Raw genomic sequence first — 21,601 nt, forward strand, 5'->3', positions numbered from 1 at the left:
CACTCGTAAATTCGTTCTAAATCCTAGGTTTAAAATTATGCATTTTTCTAAATAGTAATATTAAAAAGTGTTCAAATTGTGTAATAAATACTGTTTTCCAGCTTTTATTATAGATAAAATTGGAATAAATATGAATGATGTGCAATGTCAAAATTGAAAAAATAAGTTTTATTTTTAAGAAGGAAATAACAAGTAAAATAGGTATTATTAAGAACAAAGTTATCAACATGAAATACTGAAGTATGACAAAATAACTAATTGTATTATATATTATATGAAATAAATTTCATTCCTAGTACCATTAGAAAAAAAATGAATAGTTACAGAATCACTGAACAAAAACATGCGTAAAATAGACACTGATAATGATTATTATCATAAAACATGAACCTAAAATAAATTAGATTTAATCTTCAAGATATATTAATAAAATTCTGCAGAATTTAAAGTGTAAAGAGACTGTTAAGAATAACTTTACAGCTTATTTTTTCTTTTCATTAATTTAAACATTTATATCAAGATAACAGAAGTTTTTAAAGTTTCTAGCGAATTTCTGGCATGTCAGATCCGAATTTTTACTAGAAAAGTTATCCAAAGGTTCCAGATTGAAATCCCTAGTTTTCATGAATTCGAAACCAAGTCTGTTTATTTTTTCCCATAAAGTTTGGAAGCCTTTCACTGTTGTTATCAAATTCTCAAGGCATGAAATTCTTTCATCAACCGGCATCTGGGTTTCTCTATCAATAAAGCGCATGCGACGAAGTTCTTTCTTCGCAGTCTCCAAAAATTGATGATGGAAACTGTCTTGCGTAAAAAGAGTTGCCAACTCATAATTCGGATCGTCTTCTTTTTTGTCTCCATTCATAGCATCACTTAGCTTTTTTAAAAAGCTCAATATGTACGATGTGTAGTAACCTTCTGGAGGGACATGGAGTTCCTCAGCTGATGTTTTTATTTTACCTAAAATATAAGAGATTGATATTAAACAATTAGCGTTGATTTTATTCCTTCCAGAGCATTGAAGATCCTATATGTTAGAATTAACTTATAAAATTCTGTTTCCACTTGAAGTTCTTGCGATCGAATAGAAATACTTTAGTTTCAATTGGAATATCAAAGCCTAATCATGTTAGATCGAAATAACAATAATTTTTACCTGGCTTTAGTATCATTATTTAAAACTAGATGCAGCGTTGGGGAAGTTTCTTGAAAAAAGGAACTAATTACAGGTACAATTAATTCCTGAAAATAGTAATTTGTTCCATTTTCAGTCACTGTGAAGTTCCTTTTTTATATACAGAAACATAATATATCACCGGTGCTTCTGAAAAAAACCTGTAAAATAAAGCTTTGAAGAAAAACCTTTTTCAAAAACTCCGTGAAAAATAAATTGTTCATTAGGTCGCTGTAAAAAAAATAAATTGTTTCAAAACACTGTGGAGATGAAAACATCTCAGTAAAAAGCTACGAAAAAAATACATATTTCGGTAAATGCTGAGAAAAAACCTTATTCCTATATGAGCCGTGAAAATAGACCTTATTTCGCGCTTTGCGAAATAACGCGGAATGCCCCCCCCCCCCCCCATAGCTCGATAACGCCACGCAAACCAAACATTTGAATTCAGAAAAATTCGTTCCTTGGCCTCCGAGTGATGCCGCTCGGGAAGCAAATCTTTTCACAGCGTTTCTTCAAATAAATAATTACTTTTTCATTTACTTATAGTTATGATGGTTTAATATTTTATTAATAATAAAAGATGTTGTATGATTTAATATTGAATGCTTGGATTTTTTAAATTAACATAAAAATCATAATATTAGTAGAAGTAGTAATATTTTATATAAATTACATATCTTGAATAATATATTACTGCAGCTACAAATAATATAGTATGTATATTAATCTAAAAAATACAAGCATTTAATGCTAAATTATATAACCTCTTTTATTTTTAATAAAATAATAAACCATTATAATTATAACAAAATAAAAAAGTAATTTTTTACTTGAAGAAACGATGTGAATAGACTTCCTTCTCATTAATTAGTTTCTTATCACGGCATTTTCATGAATAGCGTTTTTTCATGGCGTTTTCATAAAAATGTATTCTTTTACGTCGTTTTCAAGAATAACGCCATGAGTTTTTTCATGGCGTTATGATAAGAAGTGTTTTTTTCACAGCGATATAATTTACGGATTCGTTCTTATAAGCAGCGGCGGTATAACATTATAATAATAGTATAATAATATAATATATTATAATAATATAATATAATAAAATTGAATGAAACTCGATTTTAAGTTTTCAAAAGTGAACTATTAAAAAAAAAAAGCATTTCAAATTGCATAATTTTCTATTATATACACAATAAATATTGAAAATATTCAAAATTAAAGAATTTTTAATCGCAAATCTTTAAGACTGAAGAATTATCATAAAAAATTAGGAGTCTTTATTTGTACATCTTTGAAATTCCACAGTTTTCAATTGCAGCTCTTTGAACTTGTACAACTTTGAAGTGTAAATCTTTAAAATTAAAAAGTTTTTAATTGTCTTAATTAATTGAAACCACAATTTTTACAGTTTTTAATTTTCACAATTAAAAATTCTATAAGTTTGATATAAAAACTATGGAGTTTTGATTTATATATCTTTAAAATTATAAATTTCTCAATTGTAAATCTTGAAAACAAATGTTCCAAATTACATTCCTGTAAAATATGCATCTTGAAAATCGAAAAATTTGTGATACTATATTTTTAAAATTCAAGAAATTTCAATTAGAATTTTCAAAATTGCAGAAATTTATATTTTAAATCTTTAGAATTGCAGAGTTTTTAATTTTGAGAATTTATCATAAAAAATGGATGTAATTTTGATACTTACATTCGAAAATTAGAATCGAAAAGTTCACTTTTTATTTTCAAAGTCACTAAAATTGAGGAATTTTTATTTTTAGACCATACCAATTCAAGAGCTATTAATTATAACTCTTTAAAATTGTTGAACTTTGAATTGAAAGTCGTTGAAATTAAAATTTTTAATTTTGAAAATTTCCAATTAAAAATTATAGAAATCTTAATATTTAAAATTGATAATTCTGTATTTTTTACGATTTACATCATAAATGTCTTTAATTTGGAGGATTTATAATTGAAAACTTGACTTTTGATCTTCCAAAACTAATTTCCACAAAAATGTCCATAACAAATCTTCATGTTAGATCTATTTCAAAAAGATGTTCAAAATGTTGTGAATTTAAACTATAAACTTTCAAAACTAAACAAGTTAGCGAATTTTTAATGAGGCCGTCGCAAAAAAATGTCATTTGTTTTTCAAGTTTAATTTAAAATATAAAAATAGATAACCATTTTTAACTATAAAGAAACGAATTTTTGTGAAGTCTCTATTTTTGAATTTCATTCTTAAACCTGTACTTTTTTAAATGTGCAAATAGTCACTGCTCCATGAAATTTGTCAACTGTTTCGACTTCTTTGATTTAAGATTTGAAAGAAGAAGCAAAATGAACAACTCAAGATCATTGTAATATTCAAAATATTTCTAATTTATTTTTCAATTTTTCTTTAAAATAAAGTATTTAAACCACATTTTCTTTCATCAATGTAAAAACTAGTTGATTTGATTGAAAAATGCAATTTTTATAAATTATGCAAAGATCCTATTTTAAACATTTTCAAAATGGATTAGTATAGAAAATGAAAGACATCGGTACGACTCAGAATTTTAGAATGTCTCTTAAGGTCGTCTTATTACGATAAAAAATCATACATTACTTATTCATTTTTTTCTTTGCTTCTAATTCCTTCCGATTAAAATTAAAATTGTATGAAAGCCGATTGAGCTATTTTGATATTTGTTTTAATTTTTGACTATTAATTATATTTTATAGTGCTTTAAATTGAAGCATATACTTTAATTGGATTATTAGGCAATCAAAATAAGAAACTTTTGCTAATTTATATTATTTCTTATTATATAAAATAAACCAACTGATCGAAACATAATTATAATATCTTGAGCATGTATAATTAAATTGCATAAATTAAGAGCAGATCTATAAATATGGTTAAGAAAGAAATCAAACATACCTTCATCACGTGACATCAAATCGAGATTTTCCACTACATTTCCATCGAAGACATTGAGGACACACTCTACCTCTGATTTCTCCAGATCTTTTTTATAGACATTCTTATCCGTCAGTTTTGGCATTTTACGATTGGCACGATTGTTGTCAAAATCTATGCGATAAGCGAGTTCAATGTGTGACCATGAAGCTATTAATTTCTGCTTATTCTTTTTGATATGAAGTTCTCTTTCGGGATCCCACTTCAGGGGTCGTACGTTCGAGTCTACGCAGAATTCCAAATCTTTTGAGAGCAGAATGTTCCGAAAGTCTGTCAGCAGATCAGGAAGATTGAAGAGTGGAACGATCTCCACACCGTGAACAAGAATAGTACCACCTGTTGAGATTAGGAAATAGATATTAAACAGGGTAGCTAAAAAACATAAATGTCAAAATTCTGTAACTTCTCCCTAACCATTAATATTGAAGTTAGAACCTTAACTTCCTGAGACTAACTATCCGGTACTGAATCTCTAAATCCTTAAAATCGCAAATTTTATCAATGAAAGGATACTATTAAAATAAGTAAACCAAATTTCAAAGTGAATTTAAACTACTTTACATTTTATTAAACCAAATATAAAATTTACATACATCAGATCCTTTTCAAGAATTCAATTAAGTTCAACTCTGATTTTAAAAGGAAGCGAATCAGAGACTAACCGGTCGCGACCGTGGCAAGGATCTGTCTTAATCCCACTTATAATCTTGAAAACAAACCGCCTACGCGATAATCACGTGTCCTCCCTTCACACGTGCAAAAATTCATGATGGCCGCGACGGCGGTTGCGGCATATTAAACGGATAAGAAAAACCATTTTTAAGCACGTACAGGAATTCTACAGTTATAATTCCGACAAGTACACTTCCGCCGACAAAGTGCCTCCAATAATGTTATTTTGACTCAACAATTCACAACTCAAATATCTTTACGTAATTGAAATTGAAGAGTTACAGCAACATCCCTTAAAATAAAAATCCAAACTAATTTAAATTTCTGCACCCTTTTAATCAGTGATCCGCGAAACCAAAACCCATTAAGATAATTAAATTTACGAGAATTCTCATTGGTCACTTCCTGTTAATATTTCTTGCTAAAATATAAGCGATTCTATATGCAAAATATTATGTACAGGAAATTCCATAGCATTAAAATCAGTCCTTTGGAATTTCCGTTTCGGCTTCATACAAAGAAGTCTTTGTATGCATAGTTATTTTATTACAACAACATCATATTTCCTGTTCAAACAAGTTGATCAGCCACTTGCGATTGCCAAATACCCAGTCAAGCTAAAATCTTATATTCTTAATTTTCAACTATAATCCAAATAGTTTTAAATTTCGCCGCTAAAATATTATTATTTTGTCGGCAAAACAGCTATCTGTCACAGGGTGTTTAACACCCCAAACAATTTTTAAACTCTTATAGACATGGACATAGGAAACAAGGGACTAGGCATGCCATCCTAACTTAGGAGAGCGGGGCTAAATCCACGGGAGGAGGGAGAATTCAATGAGTGGGGAGAGCCGCCATCTTACGATGTGTCATTTGATTATGCGCACGAGCGTTTTTGCTCGTGAATTATCAATGTTTAAATATTATTACTATTATTATTAGTCAAGTTATATTATCAATTAACGTTTGAAATTTGCAACGAATACAATTGTTTATAAAATTAATTAATTACATTAGCAAAATAAACAATAGAAAAATATGGATACAATTCAAACTGTTTTCAAAATACTCACCTTTCTATTCAATTTTCCTAATATTAAATTACATGTTTTCATGCATTTTGTTGATTACTAATTACAGATGCTCTTATTATTACGGAAAACTTTGTTCTTCCTTTTATATTTATAAAAAGTATCATGTTTTTAATGAATTTGAGTATTTTTGCTATACATGATAATGCAGCGACAGGCCTACCTGATCGGAGCGCCATCTATTAAATTTATTCGAATTACGATACCCGTCCGGATGCTAAAATAACAACTACCGCATACACATACACGGGCGATGCATAGGGCTGGTTTAAATATTCCTGTATTAGTACGTTGAGAAGCATTTGTTTATTAATAAGATCAAAAGCAGTTCCTTTTTTAACTTTCGGAGAACACGATTAAAACATTCCCAATTCTAAAAAATGATCAGTTATCCAAGCGCTCACATCTTTTTTTGGAAAATCCTTACTGAAAATTCCTATATAGTTTCTTATATAGGAACCTATATACAGGCACCTATATAAGATCCTATGTCATTTTCTATAGGTGAAATATATAGGAACCTATATAGGGATTTTCAGTAGGGATGATAGGTAAAAATACATCTAAAAATACTTTAGTACTCTTAAAACCTATAAAAAGGTGTATTTTTCGTGTGTTTCAAAATTCAAGACTTTTTTCTGTTACCTTGTATAAATATTTGTAATTTCTTTATTACGGAGAATACAATCTTTATATTATAGAAGAAATCCTGTGCATATTATTCCAGGCTAATTCCTCAATAAATAACCAATACTTTCTGATGATTAAAGAATTATCAACCTTAAATTTGTATTTTTTTTAACGAAAACTGACAATTCATTTTCAGGCCTAAAACGACCCAGCGGTAATTTTAAATGATTTTTTTTTTAATATAAGAAAATTTATGGCAGTTTTTTTCAGCAACAAGAAAAAATTTGGAGTTTGAAAAATTAAAATAATAGAATTTTTATTGGGCATCCTATTGTACTTATTTAATTTTAATTTGTTTAATTCTGAACTTCTTTATTTTTTAAGCCTTCCAATTTAATTTTTTTTTCAAATTGCTCATTTAAAAAAATTTCACTTTGAGATAATTATTTTTTGAACTTTCATCATTGCAGATTATACTTTGAAACACTGCGATTGAAATATGAATTTTTTCATGTTTAAGTATATGAATTTCAAAGTATTCCATTTCTTTAAAAAGTGGTAAATGTATAATCTGAGGTCTGAGATAGAAAATAATAAAGAATACATGAATGTATGATATTTTTGATCAATTTTTGTACATATTAGCCTTGGGGAATATTTTGCAGTTATATATTTCTGTAGTTAAGAAGGAAATGTTATTTTAAGCAGTCATCAAAGTTGAAAAATATATTCAAAAGTAAAGTGAAGAAATAGTGGTATTTTTTGAAAACAGTGACAAAAGACTAAAATTATATTTGATTTTATTAAATATAGAATAATAGCATACCATTTTTTTCAGTGTCAGATCCTCTCTTTATTAAAGTATTAGTTCTTAGTTTCTCCAAAGCTGCCTCGTTAACTTCTCCTTGATCACAGACAGAAGCGACAATTTTAAATCCCGCTTCTTGAACTGCAGCAACGACATCTTTATACATTTTAACCAGTCTTGAAACTTTTGGCTTTTGATCGTAAAAAGTATAAGCCACAGGCAATATCCATTCAGAATTAAGTCCGTGAATTATGAAAACCAAAGCTCGATCAGCAATTTTTTGGGATCGAACGTCTCCTCCCCAATCTTCAAAGCCAAGAATTTTGTCCAATTGTTCATTATAGTTTAAAAATGGTTCCAAGCTAATCTCGCCAAACATTAGCACTACAACTTTATCAGTGCCACTCTTTTTCTTTGCTACTTCCTTCATTCTGTTTATCATTGCTGTTGTAATTCCTGTATCAAAGTGCACTGTTCGCACTACTTTCTTCAGAGTTTTAATTTTGGGTAGAGTTAGGAAAGTACTTAAATACTCATAAATACTGAGTGATTTCTTGTAGATCGAGAGGGACATCAATTTATCTTCCATGGTAAATTTATCCTCGTGTAAATTTTTACACATATTTACAGCAAGCTTATCAACGTATGTTTTTTGCTCAAGTGTTAGATCACTTAGTTTGCTTACAAATTCGTCTGAATTCAGGGTTTCTTTTAATTTATTCAATTTCTCCTTACAGTCACATTCACTGTAAAATAATTTAGATTGATAAACAGAGTGTATGCTCAAATACTGAAAAAATTCCCTGAAATTTTCCGGTTTTTTCTAGGTATCTCAAGATTTTTCCAGGTATAATTTTTCATAGTACGGAACCATTCATGTATTTCGCATTTTTTAAAAACAATCTACTCGAAATATGTACTCGAATATATGGGACATTCGATACAATATTTGTCACAAAAATTTTCTTTCTCGTAAAATTTTTTTTTTTATTTAACACTCAGAAATATTTGCTACGTATTTTTTGATTTCAATGTGACACGCAAAGTTTTCGAGAAAATTCAAAACAAAATTTTATGTTATTAAAAAAGTACCTTTTTTAATTGCTTATACTGCAATATTAAGTAAAGATATGAAAATTAATGCGGAAGTTAAAATGTGGGCCTTTTCCTCAACTTTCGAATAAAGTATACTAAACTCCACTTTAATTATTTATTTAATAATATAAATCAAATATTTATAAACAAATAGATTTTTTTCAATTTGGATCTGTTTTTTAAATTAATTTTTTTCTTTTACAGAGTGGACTAAACGTTTTTCTTGATCAGTTAAAAATTTGGGAGTGGCTAGTCAAATACTTTCGAAGAAATGAATTTTTGAATAGCCGAACTCCTGCAAAATCATTTATTTTTATATTGTTAATTTAACGTATTCAAAATGTATTGCTATTCAAAAATTCATTGATTCGAAAGTCCCAAATTTTTACCAGATCAAGAAAAACTTTTAGTTCACTCTTTAAAATAAAAATAAATGAATTTAAAAAACAGGTCCAAATTGAAAAAATCCATTTGTTGATAAATATTTTATTTATATTATTAAAATAAATAATTAAAGTGGAGAGTTCGAGGGGAAGGCGTATGGGTTGAATCGAGGCGGATTGTATTAGAGGAAAATCGAGCGGGAATTAGTTCAAAGGAAAGGTGCAAACGTGGAAGTGAGTTTAATCGGTGGCTGGATAAGCGATTTAACGTGGAAAGTGGTATTCTGAGTTGGGATAAGGATTTAATAACAGTGCAAGTGAAAACCCGCAAGTGGAAAGTGAAGAAGTTATGGGTGACAGTGCAGTGATTAGTGCTCAAAAGAGCCACGAGAGGAAGCAGGTTATGGAGACCGCCGACACTAGCGCAATGCAGCGGAAGTTTGAAGAAACAGATCTGACAGCTGATAAACAAGCAGAAGGTTAATTGCTGAAGAAAGTGCACATCGAAGAGAAAAAAAAGAGAGGGAGACCCAGAAATATGGATAAATCAAAAATAGCGGATGCCAAAAGCGCGGCAAAAATGGAGGGGTATGTGGTGAAAAGTGGGGGAGAGATTTTTGGGAGGTGTCTGGCAGATGAGGCTTTCAAAAGAAGCAGTAAAATAAACATATCCCCAGTGGGAAGGGAAAACAACAGTAGAAGGCTGAAGAAAGAAGATGAGGAAAATGAGGATTTACACGAAACAGGGAAGGGTGCAGAGCGAGGTAGCACCCTAGAACACGTGTTCCCGGAGGAAGAGAAAAATAATGAGAAAAACAAAGAATCCAAAATCGCGCGAAACGTTGGAAGCGGAAAAAAGGCGGAAGAAGAAGAAGAGATAGAAGAAAAAGCGGAGGAAGGACCAAAATGACGGGTTACAGAAGAAAAATGAGAGTCAAGAAACCAGAAAGGAAGGAGGAAAAGATAAGACGGAACAGGAAGCAGCGAACATAGAAGTGGATGAGAGCTCGAGAAAGGAAGGGGTTTGTGAAAAGGAAAACAACGGAGAAATGCTGGAGCAAATAAGAGAAATAAGGAAAATCATGGAAAAATCAAGTTCGAAGTTAGAGGAGGAAAACCAAAACCTCAAGATAGAAATTGGACTACTAAGGCAACGGATCAGGTATGACGCCAGAAAGTGGGAAATGGAAAAAGTGGAGTTAGAGAGCGGCGTATCGGCATGGAAAAAAGAGGCGGAAGCGAAAGATCGAGAAATAGTAAAACTTGAAAGGGCTCTTGCTTCTGTGTCAGTGCAGAACGACAAGAAACGTCACAGGCAGCAAAATAAATTGAAAAACTCGAACGCAGTTACCGGACCAAGAAATACGAAAACCAAAGAAAATGGCCAGGAGCAGCCAAGGAAGGAAGAAAAGCAACAGCGAGAACCGGAAGAGCAAAGGCTCAAAGAAAGGGAGCAGCGTGTCGAAAATCCAGAGATACAACACAACATCGAGGAGGATCGCAATTATCACTTAAACAGTACAACGGAAAATCCAGGAGACGAAGCATCAAGTAATTCGGGGGAAAGAAGAAGAAAACCTGCAAAAAACCGGAAAAGCTGAAGGGGCAGGAATATCGACGAGAAATGACGAGGAGGAGATGAAGGAAAAACAACTTCATTATCGGGGGAGCAAACTTCCAAGGAGAGGAACCAGAAGAAGAAGTGAAGAGATTTCTAGAAGATAAACTTGGAATTGAAAGCAAAGCAATTGAAGCAATACATCTGTTGGAAGCAAGAATAGAAGAAACAAATGTAAGAGAGGAGCTGAAATTGTAGGACGCGAAATTCAGAGCTCTCATAAGAAAACTTGAGTTGAAAGGTACTCCCATCTTCGTGGAAGATGATATGACCAAGCGAGAAAGAGAAGTGAAGCAGTGGCTGGAAATGCAGGCAAGAGAAAAAAAGAGACAGAGGACAGGACGTGAAAGCAGGCTACCTAAAACTTATTGTTGATGGTGTAGCTAATTACTGGGATGAAAGAGAGGAAGACTCAGTGAAACGGTTTTTCGGCAAAGGAGGTAGTAGATTCGTATCGCGACTTGAAGGTAGTAATTTGGAACATCACAGGTTTCAAACATCAAAGAGATGTATGGAAGTTTCTTACAGACTTTGATATTATAGTACTACAAGAAACATGGATAAAAGAAAAGCATGAAAAAGATGCAGTTGCGAACCTAGACCCAAACTACAAATGGCACGGAAAAGCAGCGACAAGTGAAGCAAAGAAAGGAAGAGCCAAAGGAGGACAACTGGTAGGCATAAGGAACCATTTGCAAGGGATAAAGGTATCAGAATGGGACTACGGATTAATTATAGAAAAGACAGGAAGGAAAGAGAAAGGAAAGATTATAACAATCTACAATAACGTGGGAGTAAGTGTAGTCAGGGCAAAACCGAGTAATCTCGTGGAATCAGGAATCAAAGAGGATGATTGGATAATGATAGCTGGGGACTGGAACGCAAGGATCGGAGAGGAACTAGGGGAAACAGACACAGAAGCAGAAGAAGATCTGAGGACAGAATCCTGAATGCAGAAGGAAAAAAGATGCACGAGTTCTGTGAGGAGTTTGGCCTGGTGGTTATGAATGGAAGAACCGCAGGGGATGAAAATGGAAACTTGACTTATGTCGGAGCGGGAGGAAGCTCAGTGCTAGACTACGTACTCGCCCTGGAAAATGGAAGAAGGAACCCAGTAGAAGACCTCAAAGTGTTGGACAGAGTAGAATCTGATCACATGCCAGTGATGTTCACAGTACGCGACTTGAAATGGGAAGATCCGAACCAAGAGGGAAGATGGGAAGACCAGGCCCAGGAAGGAGAAGAGGACTGGAAGCTACTTTGGAAAGAAGAAAAAAGAGAAGAATTCCAGAAGAAGCTACATGAGAACTGGAAAGAGTGGAAGGAAAATAATCAAGAGAAAGACCCTGTAAAAAAGGAAAAGATGGGGAGAATTATTACAAGGACAGCAAAGAAAATAGGAATGACAAAATCAAATAGAAAACCAGCAGGGAGAAAATATCACGACAAGGAATACGCAAGAATGAAAAAGGAGGCAAGAAGGAATTTAAGAATACAGACGCGCAAAGGAAGAAGAGAAGGAAAATAAAAGACGAGTATACGTTACAGCTAGGAGGGCACTCGGAAGCTATCTAAAAAAACTGCAAAGGAATGGAGGGAAAAAAACTGAAAAAGGGTAGAGGAAAGCAAAACGATAAGTGATTTCTGGGAAGCAATAGGAGTCTACCGGCCTAGAAGGAAAAGGAGAGGAAGAAGAATAAACAAAGAAAGTTGGGTAAACCACTTCGAAAAATTACTGAATGCAGAAGAGGATTCGACGGAGACAGAAGAACAAAATCATAAGCAAAGGGAAAGAGAGCAAGGCAATTGGGAAGTAGAGGAGGAAGCGGAGGACGATTTCTTGAACCGGGACTTTGGAGCGGAAGAAGTGAGACAGGCTTTATAAGATGAAGACCAAAAAGGCGCCAGGGGAGGACGGAATAACCGCCGAATTCTACAAGAATTTACCAGCACAAGCAATGGTAAACTTAGCAAATATCCTTAATGGACTGTGGAAGAAGGGGAAACTGGGAACCAACTGGACCATCGCATGGATCTACCCAATCTACAAAGCAGGGGAGAAAAAAAACAGCGAACTACAGGGGAGTTGCACTCCTAGATGTAGAGTATAAGCTGTTAGCTACAATATTAGCCGAAAGATGGAGGACGCGGATATAAAAGGAGGGGAAAATCGGAGAAAGCCAAGCAGGATTTAGGAAGAAAAGGGGAACACGTGACCATGTATTTGTCTTGAATTCACTGATAGGAAATCGATTGAAGAGAAAGAAAGGAAGATTAATGGCAGTCTTTGTGGATTTCAAGATAGCTTTCTATTCAATTGACAGAGATCTCACGATAGAAAAGTTAGAACGTATAGGAGTGACTGGAAGAATGTTACGAATGATCAAGGAAATATATAGGGATACTCAAAACGTTGTCATTGCTGAACAGGGAATCTCAGAGTGCTTCAGGACAAAAACGGGCGTAGGACAAGGATGCCCACTGAGTCCAATACTCTTTAACATCTTTCTGGAGGACTGGGACGTAACTCTGACGAAGAGAAAGGAAGGAGGAACGGTGATTGGGAAAATGAAAATCTTCGTAATGAAATTCGCCGATGATATGGTACTTCTGGCAGAGGAGGCGGAAGGTCTGAGACAAATGCTAAAAACGTTGGAAAAATACGTGAAGAAGAACAAAATGGAAGTCAACGTCACAAAAACCAAAAAAATGGTCTTCAGAAAAGGAGGGAAGCTCAAAAAAGAAAAATCGTGAAACTTTAATGGGAAAGAACTCGAAATTGTCGGAACTTACAAGCACCTGGGTTTCTGGTTCTCTACGACAGGCACGTACAGCAGGCACGTGAGAAATGTGGCAGGAAAAGCTCAAAAAGCTTCAAACGCTGGGTGGGGAGTGATGAAGAGGAGCAGAATAAAAGGATTGAGGAGAAGAGCATACCTGTTAAGACACTTTGGTTAAATCGGGATTCATGTACGGCGTGGAAGTGTGGGGCTGGCATAAAACGAACGAGTGGGAGAAACTTCAAGGAAGGTATATGAAGATGATAATGGGATTGGATAGACGGACACCTGCTTATATATGGAGGTTGGAATCGGGGAGGACCAAAGTGGAAGTAGAAGCAAGAAGGAGGGCAGGAAGCGATTTGCTGGTGATAATGGATATGGGAGAAGAAAGGTGGCCGCAGGCCTGTCTGCTAGAAGAAATAAGGGGATTAGAAAATAACAATCCCCAAGAGTGGGGAAAAGAGATGAAGGTGGCGCTTAAAGAGATGGAGTTGGAGATTGGACAATGGCTGAGAAAGCTAAAAGAAGAAAATGATGGAGAGCTTCATGATCAACTTCTAAAGGGCGTGTTACGGCGAAAGGAGCAAATTATGTTGGAGGACTGGAATAAGGCTACGGAATCTAGATACTGTAAAGGATACCACCACTGGAAACAAGGGCCTAGAGCAGAGAAATACTGGGAGAAGAAGGAGGTATCCGAAAAATACAGAGAGCAATGGGCTAGGGTGCGATGTGGCAACGTCGGAAAAACAGGAAATGAAGGCTACAAAAACATTAAATGTAGGCTTTGCGAAGAGAAAGATGAAACTCTGAAGCACATAATATCCTGTGAAAAACTAGAAGAATTCTTGGAAGACAGCGTGAGGGAATGGAGAAAAATGTGGTTGGAAGGAGATAATGGAGAAGAAAAGCTGAAAGAGGCATTCAAAGGAAATGTTTCAAGGGAAATGTGTGACCTCACAAGGAGGTGACCTCACAAGATGGACGAAGAAGTGGAATAAAGTGAATATGAGACAATTAAAAAGTGTAAAGAAGAAGTCAATGGAGTAGAATGTTAGAATAAGAGAACTATGAATATTTGAATTTAGAATTAAGAAAAGTTATGAAATGTGATGTATTGAGTACTCTGAGCCCAGAAAGCATGAGTCGCAATAAATAAATAGTAATATGAATAATTACAGTGAATTTTAGTACAATTTATTCGAAACCAACTAGGCAGTCTCAGTTCAGCTATGAGCTCCTCATTTGAGTAAAAACGCTTACCGGTGAGCCATCTCTTCAGGTTAGGGAACAAGTAATAGTCGCTGGGGGCCAGGTCTGGTGAATACGGTAGCTGAGGAACCAATTCGAAGCCGATTTCATGCAATTTTGCTTGTGCGAGTAAGCAGGATTGAACAGGCGCATTGTCGTGATGATAAAGCGGTTTTTTCTTCTTCAAATGCGGTCGTTTCTCGGCGATTTCGATTTTCAATCGGTCCAATAATGATGAATAGTATGCTCCGGTTACGGTTTTACCTTTTTCAAGATCGTCCACGAATATTATGCCATGTGCATCCCAAAATACGGAGGCCATAACATTTCCGACCCATTGTTGCGTTTTTGGACGCTTCGGAGCACTTTGGCCCGGTGGAACCCACTGTTTTGCCTGTTGCGTTGACTCAGGAGTGTAGTAGTGGATCCAGGTTTCATCCATGGTTATGAATCGGCGCAGAAACTCGGTCGGCTTACGCGAAAATAATGCCAAATTCTGCTGGGAAGTTGTCACATGAATTCGTTTTGGGTCTACTGTGAGCAAACGCGGCACCCATCGCGCGCAGAGCTTCTTCATGCCCAAAACTGAATGCAAGATATTGCCCACACGTTCCAATGATATGCCTACAGCATTAGCTATCTCTTTCAACTTCACTTTGGGATCATTCAACATCATATCATGGATTTTTTCGACATTTTCTGGTGTAGTGACCTCTTTTGGGCGCCCAGATCGTTCAGCATCAACTGTGCTCGTACGGCCACAACGAAACTCGGTAAACCACTTATGAATCGTTCCAATCGACGGTGCAGTCCAGCTAATACTTATCCAGCTTGGCCCTGCTCTCGGATATCGTTTTCTTGCGAAGATAGTAGTGTTTGATTAAAACTCGAAACTCAGATTTTTCCATATTAAAAAAAACTCGGAGCTTAGTCGCTTCTCAGTGCTGTAACTTGTAAATGCGTAAACATAAATGGCTGAAGTTTTGACAGGCGTCATTTGAAGGATCAAGCTCGACGAAAATGGTTCACATGAGTGAATACTAATGCCATCTCTTAGAATTTTCAGGTACTTATCAGACTGCCTAGTACATATCGAATATTTTTGAGTGTTAAACAAGAAAAAAAATATTTTACGTGAAAAAAAAATTTGGTGGCAACTATGCGCGGAATGCCCCATATACAGTATACAATTTCGCAATTTTACTATAAATAATATTTTATTTTATACCTTGTGTATATCTAAATATGTAAAAATAGTTCTATTTATATGTAAAATTAAATAACTGGTTTTTCATTCGTGAAGAAAATAAGGAATTTTTTCACAAAAATAGGGAAATATATTCTTTGAAGTAAAATTAATACGGGTAATATATTGAATTCAATTTCAAACGTTTCGAATTCCTAACTTTTCAAGTAAAAATATTGCATTTTCAACGAGATAGATGAATTTTTACCGAAATAGTTGAATTTTCAGCCCAAAAGATAAATTTTCTACCAAAACAGACGAATTTTCAACTAAAAAATATATATATTTCGAACCAAATAGTTGACAGTTTAAATAAAAAGATAATTTTTCAACAAAATAGACGAATTTTCGACGAGAAAAGCTAATCTTTCAACAAAGAAGAGATCAATTTTCAACTAAAATGATGGAATATTTAACTGAATTAGTTAAGTTGTAAGTTAAAAATTAAGTTTGAAGCTAAAATATAAATTCTCAATTAAAATTAGGAATGATTAACTGCAACAATTGAATTTTCGAAAAAAAAAACATTTTTAACAAAAGAATTAAACTTTCCACCAAATACTCGAATTTTAAACCAAAAAGATGCATTTTCATCTAAAATGATGAATCTTTAACTGGAATAGTTGACTTTTTAACCAAGCATACTAATTTTCTCCCAAAAAGACGGATTTCCAACCAAATAGTTCAATTTTCAACTAAAGAGGACAGTTTTTCAATAAAAACTGAAATAATCCAATTTTTAACAAAAGTATAATTTTTAATCGAAGAAAATTTCTCGTAAAATAGTTAACCTTTAACTAATGTGATAAATTTTCAATTAAAACGATGAATGTGTAACTGAAACAGTTGCATTTTCGAATAAAAAGGTGAATTTTCAAGAAGAACAGTTAAATTCAGCCGTATAAAGTTGCTTTAACAAATAAAAAAATATCATAATTTAATTTTATATTAAAATTAGAAAATTAAGTACACACTAAAACCAATTCCCTGGCTTTGAAAAAATCCTGAGATTTCCAGGTTTTTCCAGGTATATAAAAATTTCCCCATAATTGCAGGAATTCCAGTTTTCCGGTTGAGAGGACATCCTGATAAATTTTACTGAAGAGATATTTCTTTCTTTTACAGACAGTAATTAAAGACGTTATTTGTTATTTTGTACCTGTTACATGCGGCTCTGTTCTCTTTTTTCCTTTTATTATCCTTATTTTTCCTGCTTTTTGCTGATTTGAGAAAATCGAATATCGGTTTATTGTAGGTCATGACGGCGAACTGCTTCCACGGAACCCTATGTGACGGCCGAGTTACTCTCTTGATAGGTCTCTTTGGAGATGTAATTGTTTTAGCCAATTTGGTTTCTTCTTTAACTGCATTTTCGACTTTAGAACCTGGGGTATCGGTCTCACTCTTTTTTAAATATTTTCCACTCGGAGATTCATCTGTTTTGTTCCAGTCACTTTCCTTGCGTTTTGGATTATCAGATTCTCTTAAATTAACTTTCAGAGATGTGGAACATTCTCCAATATCTTCCTTCACAGGCGCATTTTCAGCCTGCAAAATACGAGAAATTTAAGATGGTATGCTTACAAAATAGAGCTATTTCCCTACAACATTTTTACAGGTCTCAAAATTTTAAAATAAATTTACAGGTGAAGTCAATTTTTTTCAGAAAATGTGTACTCAGAATTTAAGAATAGAAAACAAATGGTAAGTAAGGGACAACACGAACGTTGTGTACTAAAATTGCGTTCGTGATTGTACCTCTCAAAAGGAAACACATACTGTAAATCTTTTGTGACTTTGCCGCTCTGTGTTGCCACAAAATTTAGATCCTCTAACAATCCTCTTAGTGTCGAAAACTGAAGGTCAAGCTCGTTATCCAGCTATTCTGGATACAATTTCAAAAAGATAGACCATTTTCAAAATTTTTGAGATAATTTTTTTTCAAGCATTAAAAATGCTATGTACGGCTATTCCTAGTAATCGGAAATTCGAACAATTTATCCCTACAATTTTTTTATATAAATAAAATTGTTAGCGTTATAGAATTTTCAAAATCAAAAAAATAAACGAAATGATAAATTTAATCCAAAAAAAACGTAAGATATGGAAAAAATTAAGAAAAGAAAAGCGTTGCTTTTAAAAAGCTCTACAAGATTATAATAACAACTTTTGGGATTTTCTTGACAAATCGAAAATTCAAATTTTGATCGCACACAAAAAATAATCAAAAATATAATTTTGCGGTCAAAATATGCAAAATGCGAGAAAATATGAAAAAATAAAAATTGTGTAGCCTAAAAAGATCTACAAAAATTTGCTATAAATTACATTTGATAGGACGCGTAGGTTTTGTTTTATTCGTTGAAAACCAACATTAAAAATAGAAAGATTAAATTTCTTGACAAACGACATAAGCTACGAAAAAAATATTTCGACAAAAGTTGTTCACCGAGAAAAGAGCTACACATTTGTTATGAATCGTTTTTTATAGGATCCGTATTTTTTGGTTAAATTTAGAAAAAGTGATGCATTGTTTTTGTTATAATCGCAAAAAATAACATTAATTTTTTTAATCGTGAAAAACGACACAACGCAAGAAAAAAAATTAATACAAAAGTTGTTCACTTAAAAAAGATTTACAAATTTTAAAAATTATTTTTTGGTAGGTTGCGTATTTTTTCATCAAAAAGTAAAAAATAACACTGAAGATAAACAAATTAATTTTTAGGAAAAAAAACACAATGTGCAATCAAATTTTAATGAAGAACATTGCTGTTTTTTAAAGGATGCGCAGATTTTTTAATTATAAAAACAAGACAATAACAATTCATTTGTTTAAATATCAATGCATATTATGAATTGTAATTATCTATATATTTTTTTTAATGATACATTTTTTAGGGTAGTTGAGAATAAAAATTAATACACGATAAAGTACAAATATTGAAGTAATAATGAAAAAAACAATTTGTACTTCTTTTGCAAAATCTGAAAAAGCAGTCCCAGACCGAGTCCCACATTGTTTTTTTTTTTTTTTTTTTTTTTTTTTTTTTGATCGGGTTGAAACTTGACTACATTATAGTCTTAGAGGACTCACATTAATTTTAAAAAACCATAGGTCCATTTATCAACCGGTTGTTAATATACACGGGCCTGAAATTTTTACTTTTTCAGGTGCTTTTTCACCTTCACATCAGTATAACTATTAGGTTTTATCTTTTTTTATAACTTTTATGTTTATCTGATTGTACTTTTACTATAGTGCTGAAAAAAAAATGAAATTCTATATTTTCCACGAATTTAGAATAAGATAACCATAATAACAATGCATATGCCACGTGATTGTCGGCAGTGTTCAAAACGTTATCAGTTAAATGTTACAAAATCAGCACAGAGTATTTTTTCTCTTTAAAAAACTAGTTCTTCAAAAATTTAATCACTCGAACGAAATATCTTAACAATTTCAAAAATTCACAAATTTCTATATTTTTTCACATAATTCAGATTTTTACAATTTCATTCATGAGAGTGTAATGTAATCGTCCAAATTTTTGATCTCTGGTTTTTAACGGATCTTTACGTTTTGACACTCACAGAATCCGAAAATTATAAAATTTCATCGGTGTCTGTCTGCATGTCTGTCCGTATGTCTGTATGTATGGTTACCTGAATGTTGTAGCCACGCTAACTTTTGAAGAATTTGTCCAATCAAGTCAGCCTTTGATACACTTCTTAAGTTTCCCAAAATGAAGGCTAAGTTCGTTAAGCAGATATTTCCAACCAAAATTAAAAAATTTAGAACATTTTCAATATTTGAAAATTTTTTTTTTTCAAACTTGAAATTTTTTGTTAAAGTTTCTTATAGATAGGTAGAGGATTTGCAAATTATCTAAATAAAATTTTTAATTTCGATGAAAATTAAAAAAGTTATGTACTTTTGAAAATTTTAAAAATGTTCAGAAAAATAAATATTTTTCTAAAAGATTAGAGAATTTCATTTAAATTCATCACTAGATATCAAATATATTTAGAAACTGTGTCATTTACATTTTTCGATTAGACACAAATTTAAAAAGTTTGAGCTTTTTCAAAATTTGAATAAAATTTTTTTATGAGTTTTGGAAATTTTTGTCAAATTTTCTGATACGCGTCAAAAAGAATTGCAGATTATCCTAATAAAATTTTTAAATTTGATAAAACTTCAAAAAGTTGTATGCCTTTCAACATTTTCAAAATTTTCTAAAAAAGGAAAAACAAATTTTTTTAATAGTTTAAGAAATATCAATCCAAATTTCTACTAGATGTAAAATATATGTTTTTCGAAACTATTATCATCACATTTTTTAATTAGACAAAATTTCCAAAAAGTTGAATTATTTTCAAAAATATGCAATTTGGATTTTGTAAGAGATCCATAAGTTTAAAACGTTATTTTTAGCAGATTTTAACAAGATTTACAAATTATCTTGATGAAGTTTTTAAGTGAACACGAATTATCGAGCGCGAAGCGCGAGTTTCGTAATGGGAATGTAATCGTCAAAGCCGTCGGCACTTTAAGAACCTTCTTTAGAATCAAATCGAAAAAAAATCAGTTACAAATTATGGCTGTAATTCCTCAGAAGTATAGGCAACTACTTCGAATTTTTACAAAAAACCATTGTTTATCGTTCTTGAATGTAAAAAATGTGTATCATAATAGGAAGCTGAAGATATTCTCCGATTTTCAAATATTCTTAGGTGATTCCTTCTTGTATAAAGGATGTTTTTTCAGTATTAGAACTTTTTAGTAAAAAAATCCGTTTTTTCGTCTCCTAATTGGTTATTATGCCATATAATTCATATAATTTAGTACAAATACCATTAACAAATTTCATGACTAAAAATTGTGACGCGTTAATGGTACCTTTAATATTAACAAATATTCCAAATGTAATTTGATTAAATGGATAATATATTAATATTTGACACTTATTTATATTGTATAAAGGTATAATTAAAATAATAATAAAGCAATCAAATTTCTCCTAATTTATTAACAACAGATCGTAAAATTGCATATGCAAACAAAAAATATAATTCAGGTTGAATATGAATAAGAGTAATTATTTGATTAGCTGTATTAAAATTTTCTGGATCTCCTAAAACATAAGACGTCAAGCAACATACAAATAATGCAATAATTATTTATAAAAATCCTTGAATATATTTTACAGTAAAATATTAATGAAATGGAAATTTATTAAATGAATTGCAATTATTATTAAAATAATCGCATTATCAAATCACAGTTTAATTTCCAATTAAGGGAATTGCTGATATATTGAATTTGTAATTGCTGTTGCTCCCCCTAAAATGATATTTGTCATCATGGTAAACCACATCCTAAAAAGCAGTAATTATTGTTGTAAGAATAAAAGTTAATCTTCCCCTGTCAAGTTAAATATAAAATGTATGAACAAAAATAAATTCATCATGCAATATAATTAAATATGCAAAAAAGATGCTCCATTTAAAGGAAATAATTGTATAATATGAATAAATGCATTAAATGCAACTGATAGCAACGGATGGCGGGTTTTATCATGGTTCAATGAATATTTTGTAGGTTAAGTTTACCAAATAATTTTTCAGATATTTCACAGAATTTATTACATGACACTCGTACTCAGAATTATTACAGAAGCAAATATTTATTAAATTATAGCCGGATAGAATTCACTTACCATTTTAGTTTCCAAAATTCGAAATATTAACACAATATAATGAAAAACATGGGTATTGTTTTGTTATTGTTGGTGTTGTTTTGTTATTCTTGTATTGTTTCGATTATTAGGTTTGTTATTGGGAGGGGGTGGTCGCAAATATCTTCG

At 32.2% G+C, this 21,601-nt stretch overlaps 1 protein-coding gene across 2 annotated transcripts; it reads right to left on the reverse strand.

The window, feature by feature from the left end:
* Nucleotides 1-150: 150 nt before the first annotated feature.
* Nucleotides 151-21,592, reverse strand: LOC117181797. Of its 2 annotated transcripts, XR_004468173.1 has the most exons (6): nt 21,455-21,592; nt 16,891-17,279; nt 7,374-8,101; nt 4,113-4,487; nt 1,157-1,335; nt 838-960 (listed from the first exon to the last, which is right to left on the reverse strand). XR_004468173.1 is itself a non-coding variant. In XM_033374769.1 (5 exons), the coding sequence occupies exons 1-5, from the start codon at nt 21,455-21,457 to the stop codon at nt 503-505; spliced, it is 1,953 nt and encodes a 650-aa protein (XP_033230660.1). In that variant the 5' UTR covers nt 21,458-21,592; the 3' UTR covers nt 151-502. The 2 variants fall into 2 exon arrangements, 1 of the variants encoding a protein (XP_033230660.1); XM_033374769.1 differs by lacking the exon at nt 1,157-1,335 and having other exon boundaries at nt 151-960.
* Between the last annotated feature and the right edge of the window lie 9 nt (nt 21,593-21,601).

Source organism: Belonocnema kinseyi, chromosome 10 (genome assembly GCF_010883055.1).
Source record: "Belonocnema kinseyi isolate 2016_QV_RU_SX_M_011 chromosome 10, B_treatae_v1, whole genome shotgun sequence".
NCBI classification, from domain to species: domain Eukaryota; kingdom Metazoa; phylum Arthropoda; class Insecta; order Hymenoptera; family Cynipidae; genus Belonocnema; species Belonocnema kinseyi.